This window comes from Ovis canadensis, chromosome 17, assembly GCF_042477335.2.
Source record: "Ovis canadensis isolate MfBH-ARS-UI-01 breed Bighorn chromosome 17, ARS-UI_OviCan_v2, whole genome shotgun sequence".
Taxonomy (NCBI): Eukaryota; Metazoa; Chordata; class Mammalia; order Artiodactyla; family Bovidae; genus Ovis; species Ovis canadensis.
The window spans coordinates 66087783-66100117 of record NC_091261.1 but is presented as its reverse complement, the minus strand read 5'-3'; the positions used below and the strand labels follow the sequence as shown (position 1 = coordinate 66100117).

General features: G+C 48.8%; 1 protein-coding gene across 4 annotated transcripts; it reads left to right on the top strand.

Annotated features, from left to right (window-relative positions):
- The first annotated feature begins 240 nt into the window (after positions 1-240).
- On the top strand, positions 241-10970 carry PRKAB1 (protein kinase AMP-activated non-catalytic subunit beta 1). 4 transcript variants are annotated; one of them, XM_069557933.1, is made up of 8 exons: positions 359-572; positions 805-983; positions 4485-4648; positions 5475-5568; positions 5852-5966; positions 7800-7933; positions 9363-9431; positions 9648-10970. In XM_069557933.1, the coding sequence occupies exons 2-8, from the start codon at positions 825-827 to the stop codon at positions 9723-9725; spliced, it is 813 nt and encodes a 270-aa protein (XP_069414034.1). In that variant the 5' UTR covers positions 359-572; positions 805-824; the 3' UTR covers positions 9726-10970. The 4 variants fall into 4 exon arrangements, with proteins under 4 accessions (XP_069414030.1, XP_069414034.1, XP_069414032.1 ...); XM_069557931.1 differs by having other exon boundaries at positions 417-572; positions 740-983; XM_069557932.1 differs by having other exon boundaries at positions 430-712.
- Positions 10971-12335: the final 1365 nt, after the last annotated feature.

Sequence of the window (12335 nt, the reverse complement as noted above, 5' to 3'; positions counted from 1 at the left end):
CCTACAAGACTATCTGCATCAGAATCACCTAGAGTGCTTATTAAAATGCAGACCTCACGCCAGAGCTTCCGAATCATAATTTGAGGAGATTAGGGGCATGTGAATATGCATTTTGAACAGGCACTCCACATGATTCTCAGGCACTCAAAGGCATGAGAGCTAGCGCATTAAAGGGCTTTAAGAAGTCTTTTAATTAGATTTGCCCTTTAGGACGATTCCTTTGGCTGTAAAGTGTAGAATCAACTGGAAGTGAGCAAAGATAACCAAGGTAACACTGTCACTCATGCCAGCGCAGGGCCGAAGCCCAGATGACCTGCGCGCTTCTGCGCCCCCTGCCGGCCTTCAGCAGCTTCTTCCCGCGCTGGCCTGAGCGGCCGACTGCGACTGCGCTCTCCGAAGCCCGCGGGACCGTCTAGGGAGCTTGCCAGTGCGCCGATCTGGACCGGAAGCGGAAGTGAGGTCGAGTTGGCCTCGAGGGCTTCTCCAGCCTCAGCCACCCCCAACTCTGTGGGTCGGGTCCCTTTGCGCAAGTGCCGGAAGCGGAAGTTTCTAAGAGGTTGGAGAGTTGTGTGGTGAGTGTCGGGTTATCTTTTGTAGGTGGGTTCACATCGCCGGCTGTCTGAGCAGGTGAAGCGCCTTTGCGAGACCTCTTCAATCTTGCCGTCCCGGCTCAGTCAGGATCCCGACCCCGAACCTTAGCCTGCGGGCTCAGGTACCTAGTGATCTGACTTTTCCCTAGGGTCCTGGTGGAGATCCTGGGTGTCCCTTGTCTCTCCCTGGAGTGAGGCCCCTTTGGCGTCCCAGTGTCCTCGTAGACCCTCGCCATGGGCAACACGAGCAGCGAGCGCGCTGCGCTGGACCGGCAGGGCGGCCACAAGACACCCCGAAGGGACAGCTCCGGGGGCTCCAAGGATGGAGACAGGCCCAAGATCCTGATGGACAGTCCCGAAGACGCCGACCTCTTTCACTCTGAGGAAATCAAGGTAATAGCGAGTGGGACAATCCGATTCCCCTTACCTGTTGTTGAAATCTTCTAGATCCCACACCCCCACCCCGCGCCCTATTCCTTCTAATTAAGAAGTGGAAGAGCCCTCTTAGCTCAGTAACTTGTGTCTAATTACCGATGTGAGAAAGTCTCCCCGAGGGGGAAGGAATTCACTTCGTTTAACATCATTAAGGAAAAGGCAGCGCTGAGACAGGCTCACATTTTTGATTAATTAAGATCGTGGCACTAGCAGTAATTGAGCCCCAGTCTCTGCTTTTCTCTTAGGTGTAATTAATTTCACAGCTCTCAGGAATCTTCCACCACTTTTAAGTAGGTTGACGGAGCCTTTTGTTGTAGTTTTACAGTTTCTTTTCAATTTTGGAGAACACGTGTAAAATAAACATAAGAGTTGAATAGCTGACTGTAGCTGCCCAGACGTCTTTAGTTATGCGGAAAATTTGTGGTTTACCCTTGAGAGCGGGCACAGAAGAGTAATTTGACTTCTGGAGGTCAGTAAGTGAAACATCAGTTTAAAGGAGGCAGCCAGCTGCTACTCAGCTTCTCTCTCCTATTGTTTATATATGACTTAATATTTTAAACAGGCCAAAGCAAACATTTTTACAGGCCAAACTTAAATGTCCTGCTGCAGTCTGCTTTAACTCATGATAAACTGAAGATAATTCTCCATTCTTGCTCTAGCTGCTCTCCTGCTAACCACCTCATGTGGTCTGTTTCTAGGGGCACAGCCCAGTCCAAGAGTACTCAGTGATTCTGGCAGCTGATATGTATGTGGTATAGAAATGAGCTAAATGCTGGCAAGGGCCTGTTAGTTTCTGGTTGCCTGCTAATCATCACTGTCCATTAGGCTAACTGTCTGGCAGGCCATTCCAGTTGTGCTCGTGTTTCCTCAGATGCTGGAGTGGGTGACCATGTCATTATCTTATTTCCTCACCTGAATCTTGGCTTTGGGCTAACTATGAAGAGTCTGCTTTTCCTTAGCCCTCCAGCCTGTCATTTCAACTTGCTTTCCGAGTTTGCCGCATTCCTGAGGTTGTGTGCAAAGTGAACTTTGAAATCCTTTTTCCAACAGTTTGATATCTCTTCCCCAGGAAATAATTTTGGCCCAAAGGTGGCTGTTTAAGACATCGTAAGAATCAAACTACTTTCTTTAAGAAGTATCTGTTCTTTTGCCAAATTAAAACTCTTCACAAGAAATATTTAACTTAAGTGATCTATACAGTTATTTTAAATAACTTCCCCTATCATTTCCATAGAAGTTATTGAAAGATACAGCAGCCACACTAAATTAAATGCCTAGAAACAACAACAAAAAAGTCATGGATTCTTTTTAACTGTACTCTTTGCTAAGTTGCTTCAGTTGTGTCCTACTCTGTGTGACCCCATAGACAGCAGCCCACCAGGCTCCCCTGTCCCCGGGATTCTCCAGGCAAGAACACTGGAGTGGGTTGCCATTTCCTTCTCCAATTCATGAAAGTGAAAAGTGAAAGTGAAGTCTCTCAGTCATGTCCAACTCTTCACAACCCCATGGACTGCAGCCTACCAGGCTCCTCTGTCCATGGGATTTTCCAGGCAAGAGTACTAGAGTGGGGTGCCATCACATTCTCCGTAGGTCAGTGTTTTGACTGTGGTTAGTTATCACACCCTCAGTGGAAAATGATACCAGTCTGTGATTCTTTAATCTGTCAGTTCAGTTCAGTCGCTCAGTCGTGTCTGACTCTTTGCGACCCCATGAATCGCAGCACGCCAGGCCTCCCTGTACATCACCAACTCCCGGAGTTCAATCAGACCACGTCCATCAAGTCAGTGATGCCGTCCAGCCATCTCATCCTGTGTCGTCCCTTTCTCCTCCTGCCCCCAATCCCTCCCAGCATCAGAGTCTTTTCCAATGAGTCAACTCTTTGCATCAGGTGGCCAAAGTACTGGAGTTTCAGCTTTAGCATCATTCCTTCCAAAGAAATCCCAGGGCTGGTCTCCTTTAGAATGGACTGGTTGATCTCCTTGCAGTCCAAGGGATTCTCAAGGGTCTTCTCCAACACCACAGTTCAAAAGCATCAATTCTTTGGCGCTCAGCCTTCTTCACAGTCCAACTCTCACATCCATATATGACTACTGGAAAAACCATAGCCTTGACTAGACGGACCTTTGTTGGCAAAGTAATGTCTCTGCTTTTCAATATGCTATCTAGGTTGGTCATAACTTCTTCCAAGGAGTAAGCGTCTTAATTTCATGGCTGCAGTCACCATCTGCAGTGATTTTGGAGCCCAGAAAAATAAAGTCTGACACTGTTTCCACTGTTTCCCCATCTATTTCCCATGAAGTGATGGGACCAGATGTCATGATCTTTGTTTTCTGAATGTTGAGCTTTAAGCCAACTTTTTCACTCTCCTCTTTCACTTTCATCAAGAGGCTTTTGAGTTCCTCTTCACTTTCTGCCATAAGGGTGGTGTCATCTGCATATCTGAGGTTATTGATATTTCTCCCAACAATCTTGATTCCAGATTGTGTTTCTTCCATTCCAGCGTTTCTCATGATATACTCTGCACAGAAGTTAAATAAGCAGGGTGGCAATATACAACCTTGACGTACTCCTTTTCCTATTTGGAACCAGTCTATTGTTCCATGTCCAGTTCTAACTGGCATGTTGCTTCCTGACCTGCATACAGATTTCTCAAGAGGTAATCTGTAGCTTTTGTTAAAGCTCAAAGAATGCAGGTATCTTTTAAATGAGCTCAGGTTAGTATTTGAAATGAAGGTGCTAGAAGCTTGCGCTAGACCTTTTAAGAGTCTGTCACAGCCTAGAACTCCTACTCTGGCTTCTGACTAGGAAAAAATGTAAGAGATCCAAAACCACGTATCTTTCACAGAGAGTCAAACGTGTTTATTTCTCTCACCCCAGAATACCTCCGTTTCGCAAGGCTGCCCACACAAGAAGTTACCAGTTAATGAGGGTCAGTCTTTGTCTTTTCTTACCTTTTTCTCCGTGGTGCCTGGATGGCACTCAGTGAGTAGCTTTTCCCTTACTCAGCACCTGGATTTGCCAGTTGTCAAGTTGAAAGCTCTGGCATTGTCCCTAATAAATTTTCATATACTTCAAATCTTGCTTAATTAAGGGAAGAAAATGACATTTATTAAGCTAGTCTCAAATTCATTGCTGCCTTCTTCCGAGTTTTATAATTTCTCAAGTTTTGATGTGGACCCCTTGAATAACAGCAATAACAATAGCTATTAATTATGAAGCACCTACCCTGGGTCTGACCCTATGCAGAGCATTTTACATGGACTATCTCAGCCTTCACAACCTTAAGAATTACTTTTATTCTCTCCATTTTGCAAGTGGGAAAACTGAGACACAGCTGGTAAGTTAATGGGCTGGAATATAAACCTGGGTAGTGACAGCTGCCTCTTCAGAATGAATTGTCAGTATTAAGGTAACGGTCTGTCACTGTTCCTGTTCCTGAGTAAACTGCTCTGTTTCTAGGCTCCAGAGAAGGAGGAGTTCCTGGCCTGGCAGCACGATCTGGAAGTGAACGACAAAGCTCCTGCCCAGGCTCGGCCAACTGTTTTTCGATGGACTGGGGGTGGAAAGGAAGTTTACTTGTCTGGGTCCTTTAACAACTGGAGTAAACTTCCCCTCACAAGAAGGTATTTGCGTGGACGTGTTCACATATTTGTCTTAACCCAGGGATCCTCTGGTTTCTGAATGATCCCTGTGGGTGAATAGAAGAGGATGTTTTTATAAAGTAGATGCTAAATGGAAAAATAGTCATGCTTAATAATTCACAGGGTTAAAATCTCACACCCAAAAAACACACTTAGAAGAAAACATCACTCGGTTATGAGTATTTCTGTTACGCACAGAACCAGGCTGGGCCTGGTTCTTGACAGGGAACTGCCTGCTTTTCCAGGAGTCCAGTTGGTGTAGGAGGGAGCCACTCAGCCCAGTTATAAGTCATGCCCATCAAGGGAAGAAAACAGTCAAATGAGAGAGGTTTTCCTGGAACCTTTTTTTGTTGGTAGTTACACAAGTTTCTGTAGGGAACTTTGTACATCCTGTGAAATTGATCCCCTGTCCTGCGCTAAGCAAACTGACAAAGGGTAAAACTTGGCCGGCAGCTTGCTGCTTATCTTGTGTTGCTGTCCTCCTTGGCTTCCAGATGCCAGGTGTTACTTTGCACATAGCGGGAGAACAGATGCCTGTTTGTTGAGTTTTTGATGGTAGGAATGTAGATTCGTGGTATTTGGGCAAAGCAAGTTTTCCAGGAAACCTCTTATGTTGCTACTTCCTGGTGGCTTTTCTGGATTGAGATCATTATAATGAATTTCAGTTGGTGAAGAAATGTTTATTTCTCCTGTGGCTGAACTCTTGATTTTAAGTGGAAGCTTTGTTTTGTTCCGTGGCTGGTTTTGCAAGTCAGCTCAGAGTGCAGCTCACCCTACTGACACCCTCTGCTTCCTTTTTCTCTTGCAGCCACAATAACTTTGTAGCCATCCTGGATCTGCCGGAAGGAGAGCATCAGTACAAGTTCTTTGTGGATGGTCAGTGGACACACGACCCTTCCGAGGTACTCTTCTTCCCGCCCGGGGTCCTCTGGCTGCCCACATGATTCAAGCCCAGGGCCTACCCTCAGAGACAGTTGCCAGGTCCCTCTGTCCTGCTGGTAGAAGTCCCCGTGTGTGACCGAGCTAGATAGCAGTGCTCATTGTCAGCCTGTTGGCATCCTTGACTTGGATGAGCCGGTTGGCGGGCCAGGAGATGAAGCCTTCCCACCAGGAATGCCAAATCCTCTAAAAAATACCTTTGGAGACCCTCCGCATTATGATTTCTACCTGTCTGTCTCTTCCCAGCCAGTAGTCACCAGCCAGCTTGGCACAGTCAACAACATCATTCAGGTGAAGAAAACTGACTTTGAAGTGTTTGATGCTTTAATGGTGGATTCCCAAAAGTGCTCCGATATGTCTGGTATGAACAGTTATTTTATACCTGTGTGTGCAGGTGGGGGCCGTGTCATTTCAAATTATGCTTATTTCCTCTTGCCTCTCCCTCTTGAGCGGGAGCCACCCAATCAGTGGATGTGAATATCTCCCCAAAGGGCCACAAAACTAATTTCTAACTCTGTGTTCAGTCAGCTTGCTGAAATCTAGCTCCGAGGGAGCAGTAAGTCATTTGGGGGCAGGGGGCGGGGGCTCCCTCTCTAGGATTTGGTAGGCCTGCTTGGCCACGGAAAGCAGACACTGGAAATGGAACCAGAGTTTGCTCTCGTACCAGGGGCCAGGCCCATAAGGCCCTAGAGAGGAGCATTGAGTCAGTGAGGGGCCAGCACTGGGGGCGCCTGCCTGCTTGGGGCTCCTAGAGAGTTTTAGCCTGCCAGGTGATAAATGGACCCCTCAGTGACCTTGGCTGTCACTTACACATTCCATTTGCACCTTGTCAGAATCCCTTCAGAGGAGGAGGCTCCCCACGAGACCGGCTGCACAGCGCAACCTGCTAGGTTAGGGTCCTAGTATAACGTGTCCTTCTTCCAAGAGTCATCCGATGGTCAGTCATTCAGTGAGTTGCTTTCCATCGAAACCCACAGGAAGAAACTGCTCAGAAACAGCTCGTGCAAGGCAGGGAGAACAACGTGTTGGCACGTTCAGTGTCCCCACCAGATGCTCTGCCCCCTCGGGCAGGGCTTTACACAGCTCCAGGACCCCTGTGGGAGGTGGGGCAGAGATCCCCCAGGAGTGTGCCCGACTGTCTAAGGAAACAGATTCAGTTCAGTTTGAAGACTGAGTCTTCCCTTACCTGCCTGGGCCCAGAGGTTTGCCCCGGGATCTCTTATTGTTTATCAGCTCAGAACTCTCACCAGCAGGTGGACCACGTGGCTGACAAGTAAGGTCATTGAACAGGACTCAGACATCACAAAATAAGTCTTCCACTCTCCATAGCTAATTGATCTTTGAGAGGAGTCATTTCTTACTCAGATAAGTGGGAATTGGGGGAATGCCCAGATACCTTTACTTGCTGATAAGTGAAATTTTAGGCCACATATACAAAAGCTTTTAGTCAAGGTTCTGTAGCAGAGGTCACCTGGGGAAAGCAAGCTGGTAAACCAGCTTCAGACTCCCCATGGTCTTCTCATACTCAGACACTCCCTTCCTCAAAATATATATTAGTTCCCAGTGGCTCGGTTTCCTGCCCTCGGTGCCTTTGTTTCCTGCTGTGGTGGGCCCAGGTTGTGTGAAGGGAGTCTGTCCCCTGCAAAGCGACGAGGAAGGAGTTGGCGGAGCCAGGCCATCTCAGCTTCACGTGGACAGCACGAGTCTCAGGCGGCCACATGCATCCCCAGTGTCCTTTGGATCACAGCTGAGTGCCTGCAAGCTGGCCAGACATCACTAAGTGAGCGGCTTCTGAGTTTTCACAGTACCACACTGCTAGAAGCTTAATACATCTGTGTAAGTGATATACTCGAGCATGAGTTTGAAAAGAACCTGAGAGCGGTAGAAGCAGAGAGCCTTTAGAGGTCAGGTTTTCAACTTCTTGTTTTAGTTTTGAAATGTGCCCTTGCCCCTGTGTCAACAGGTTGCCTGTTTTCGTTTTTATTCTGGCTGGCAGTGCTCCTAACTTGGGCCTAACCATGTAAGCCTCACTAGAAGCCTTGAGCTTCTCTGAGGTGTTTGCTGGCCCTGCCTGCAGCGAGGAGGAAGTGTTAGCCTGTGTGGCTGTCGATTGGGTCACTGCAAACAGCTTCCTGTGACTCTGACCCAGAACTCCAGTTTCTCAAGTAAGTGTCCTGCGGCCATCTCCCCCCAGAGTTGTCAAGTTCCCCGCCGGGACCCTACCATCAGGAGCCCTACGTCTCGAAACCAGAGGAGCGGTTTAAAGCGCCTCCCATCCTCCCACCACATCTCCTCCAAGTCATCCTAAACAAGGACACGGGCATTTCCGTGAGTATTATCCAGACATTTCCCAGACCGTCCTCCGTGGATATGTTCCGCTGCTCCCCTCTGGCCACCTCTGGCAAAGCAGCTGGTGAAAGTGGTCAGTGTCGCCCATCAGTGCTCCTGCCGGGTACACCTCTGATACGGGAAAGGGCTGCTCGCAAGGTGCCCCCAGAGCAGACGCCGCCTCCCCGTCCCACCCTGCCTTTCTGAGCTCTTCCTCTTGTGTTCCACCCCCATCCAGCCTGAGCCCCGTTCCTTTTTAATTTCATGACAAAATATGTAACCCCCCCTTCTCAGTAAGCTACTTGATGATAGAATTCTTCCTCTGGCCCTCAAGTTTTAGAATCTCATTTTAATCACTGAATTGCCTTCAGAAGCATCATTGCTCCTGGATCAAAATTTAGGGTCTGTGGGTAATGCACATTACCCCTGGTAATTGATGTTACTGCTGAAAAGAAGCGTGCCTTCTCCTGGATCCTGAAGAGCACTTTGTTAAAGTTAAGAGCACCTTAGCTTTCCATCCTGTTTAACCTGAACTGCCCGGTTCCCCCAGCTCTGGACTGAGCAGAGTAGCCATAATTCTTGGGAATCCAGGTGTTCTTCTGCTTGGTCCAAGCCATCACCTAACACACACACGCCTGCTAGGTGATAAGGTAATCATGCTGCTGTTCTGGGTGCCACACACAGGTGGGTGCACGTGTGCTAAGGTGCAGGGCTGGAGGCCCACATGTGCCAGCATCTGCTGCAGCAGTCACGTGTGTTCCCCGGGGGCTCACTGTCCCTGGGCACCAGGTCCCAACCCTCCCCTGTGTGGAGAGCAGCCCCATGCACACACCTGATAGCTGAGCCAGCTTTTGTCACGCGCTTTAGCGTTTATAAAACTGGGGAGTGTACATTGAAAATACCCTGGATTCTGACTTCCTTTAAAAGGTAGGAAGATGTGGCAACATTTTGGGTGTAATACATGAGCTTGTGTGAAGCAATAGCGCCTCTTCTCTGCCCCCAGTCATCCAGTGCTTTCTTTAGGCTCACCATCTGAGTCTCAGAGACTTGCAATCCAGTGCTCAGGAGCCTGGAGCATAGTTGTTTTTTTTTTCCCCAGCTTTCTTTAAAAGCACCTGCAGTGCAGTTTTCTTTCTGCTCCTCCAACAAGAGGGCAAAGCCATAGCCCCCGCTCTAGAGACCAAGATGAAGCCTGATCAGAGACGCACGTTGGTGTGCCCAGCAGACACCCCAAGAGCTCCGCTTAGTCACCAGGCACGACCCCTCACCTCCTCTGTGATCATGGACAAGCCCTTTCACTGCCTGACTTAGGAAGAAAGGGGCCTGAGAGCCTGCCTCCTTTCCTTTGAAATCCAGTCCCATGAAACATGGGAGAATCTTCGTGATTTCTAGATCCTAAGCACACATGTCTGCTTTTGTTCCCCCGCAGTGTGATCCAGCTTTGCTCCCTGAGCCAAACCACGTCATGTTGAACCACCTCTATGCACTCTCCATCAAGGTAAGGACCTGTTTGTTACTCTCTGAGCCGTGTTTCTTGCCCTGAGGCAACCCCCCCCCACCCCAGTGCTGGAACGGCCTTAAGTCCTTACCTGGAAGGCAACTTCCGGGCCCAGGCACTTGTGTTTATGCCGCCCTCTTGATGATTCTCATGTTCCCTAAAATCTGAGCATCCTGACTTAGCCGTGCCTTTGATGATTTCCACCCTCTTCCTCAGGATGGAGTGATGGTGCTCAGCGCGACCCACCGGTACAAGAAAAAATACGTCACCACCTTGTTATACAAACCCATATGAAGAGGTGGGAGCTGCCGGGGCCCAGGCGCAGCGTGCACCTCCAGGCTCCATACATGCATGCTCTTCGCTAGATGGAACGGACTGTAAATTCCCCATTTCACACTCAGTAAGGCATTTCATACCCGCCCTACACCTACCTGAGGGTTTGTTCCAGACACAGCAGCTCCTGGAGCACCTCGGTCTGTAACAGCCCCCTCAGCACCCGGTGGCTTGAGCCCCGGGGCTCCTCGAGGCCGAGGGTGGAGTAGGATGGCCTGTAGCCCCCACCCTGCAGTGTGAAGGATGGTGCAGGCCTAAATTTAAATCCCATGAACATGGAGATTTTTCTTAAGCCAAAAATGAACACTAGCTGATGAGAGCTGTGCTAGTGAAAATCTGGGGAGCGGGTCCCAAGGCTACACAGAATCTCTCATCATTGGTGCGTTGATGTTGATGCGCCCCTGCCAAGGCCTGCCTGCAGACCCGCCAGCGAGTGGGTGTTGGTCCTGCCTGTCCCATGAAATCAAGCAATAGATCGTCCTCCACTCCCTGCTACAGGGAGGTGTGATTTCTGTAGAAATTAGAGCTTGTCTGATTTCCAGATGAAGTTTTACAGTTGTTTCTTACGCTTATGTACATCAAGTGGTTTTTGTTTTTTTAAACCAGCAGTGGCTGACTATACAGCCTTAGGGCAATTTTTAAATCACCCCAACTAGACTCAATCATGTGACCTGTGCTCAGCAATAATCTGTTCTCAGAACAGACTCGGAAAACCGTGGCCGGATTCCTCCTTTAAGCTGGGTGATCCTGCGGACTGACCAATGCTAGCCAGAAGGGTGTCGGCTTTTTTGGAGAACTGTAACGAGGTGGCACTGCCACCCAGCAGATTGTGGAGAGGCGCCCTGCCCTACTCCAGCCACCTTGCTTGGGACCTCTGGTCCCTACTCAGCAAAGAAGGCTGCAGCAACTGGTGTTGCTTATTCTGGAAGGAAGTTAGAAATTGTGGCCGCCTTCTGAATTTGTATCAGGAAGACATCCTTTGGACCAAAGCGAACCTCTCCACACAGCCGGAGATGTGCCTGTTCCTGAGGTTCCTGTCCCCAGGTCAGCAGAAGCTGTCATCCTGCCCTGGGTTCCTGCTGGGAGATGGAGGAACCAGCTCCCCGGTGTCCAGTATTTGTGCCCTTCTTTGTTACTGTTTTCAAAACACTGAATAACTGTCCCCCTGATGTACAGGTTGCAATAAAGCTTTGTAAAGAGAATGGACATGCACTTGGGGGAAGCTCTGATTTCACGCGGTCATCTGGAGGAGACAGGTGCTCTCCCCGAGGTCTGTTTGGTGCAGCGCTATTCAGTCTTTTTCCCGCCCTGGCACACGTTGAAAATGGTACTGTCTTTTTGGCATTCTGGGATGAGAGGACAGGGCAGCTTGGCTGTCTGCAGGGCTGGGGGGCCTTTCTCTCACCCACCTGTTCTGCACACAGATTAGAAGGCTATTAAGAGGCTATAAAATTGAGCCCCTTGGAGCTGCTCACAGCAGGAGCCGAGGAGAGGCAGTAGTGAAAGTCCCTGGCTTGCCCAAGTTGGCAGCCTCCCCGGGTCAGAGGTCTTGCTCATTAACAAGCACCACAGGGGAGCCTGGGATCATGACCCTCTGCTGGGAAGACCACAGGATGTTCTGGAGTCAGCTATTCTCCCTAGCTAAAAGGGCCTCTGTCCCTTCTACCAAGAAGATGGAAGGTTACAGTGTCTCTTTAATAAGCCTTTTCTTCCTAGCCATCAGGAAACATGGAAATAAATTTAGGAGATAAGGGAACCCCTGAGGTCATCTGGTCACTTAGGTGGACAGTAGCTTACAAAACATCCCTACCTAGGTAATTAGCCATCTCACCCTGTATATCCAAGTGATGTGGGAACCCCAGATTTAGGGACTGGAGGGGTTATATAAGTAGACTGAGGAAATAATGCAAAAATCCTCTTTCCAAAACTGAATTTTTTTTTTTTAATTATTGAAAGTGAAAGTCATTCAGCTGTGTCTGACTCTGTGACCTCATGGACTATCCAGTCCATGGAATTCTCCAGGCCAGAATACTGCAGCAGGTAGCCTTTCCCTTCTCCAGGGAATGTTCCCAACCCAAGGATTGAACCCAGGTCTTCCATATTGTGGGCAGATTCTTCACCAGCTGAGCCACAAGGGAAGCCCAAAATACTGGAGTGGGTAGCCTATCCCTTCTCCAGCAGATCTTTCCGACCCAGGAATCAAACCAGGATCTCCTGCACTACAGATGGATTCTTTACCAACTGAGCTATCAGGGAAGCCCCATTTAAGTATAGTTGATTTTATAGGCTTCCCAAGTGGCTCAGCAGTAAAGAATCTTCCTGCCAATATAGGAGACACAAGAGATTTGGGTTCGATCCCTGGGTTGGGAAGATCCCCTGGAATAGGAAAAGGCAATCCACTCCAGTATTCTTGCCTGGAGAATCTCATGGACAGAGGAGCCTGGCTAGTTACAGTCCCTAGGGTCACCATAGGGTCGCAAAGAGTTAGCCATGACTGAGCACGGATACACCGTTGCTTTTGCAGTGTTGTTTCAGGTCTACAGCATAGTGATTCAGTATTTTTGTGGATTG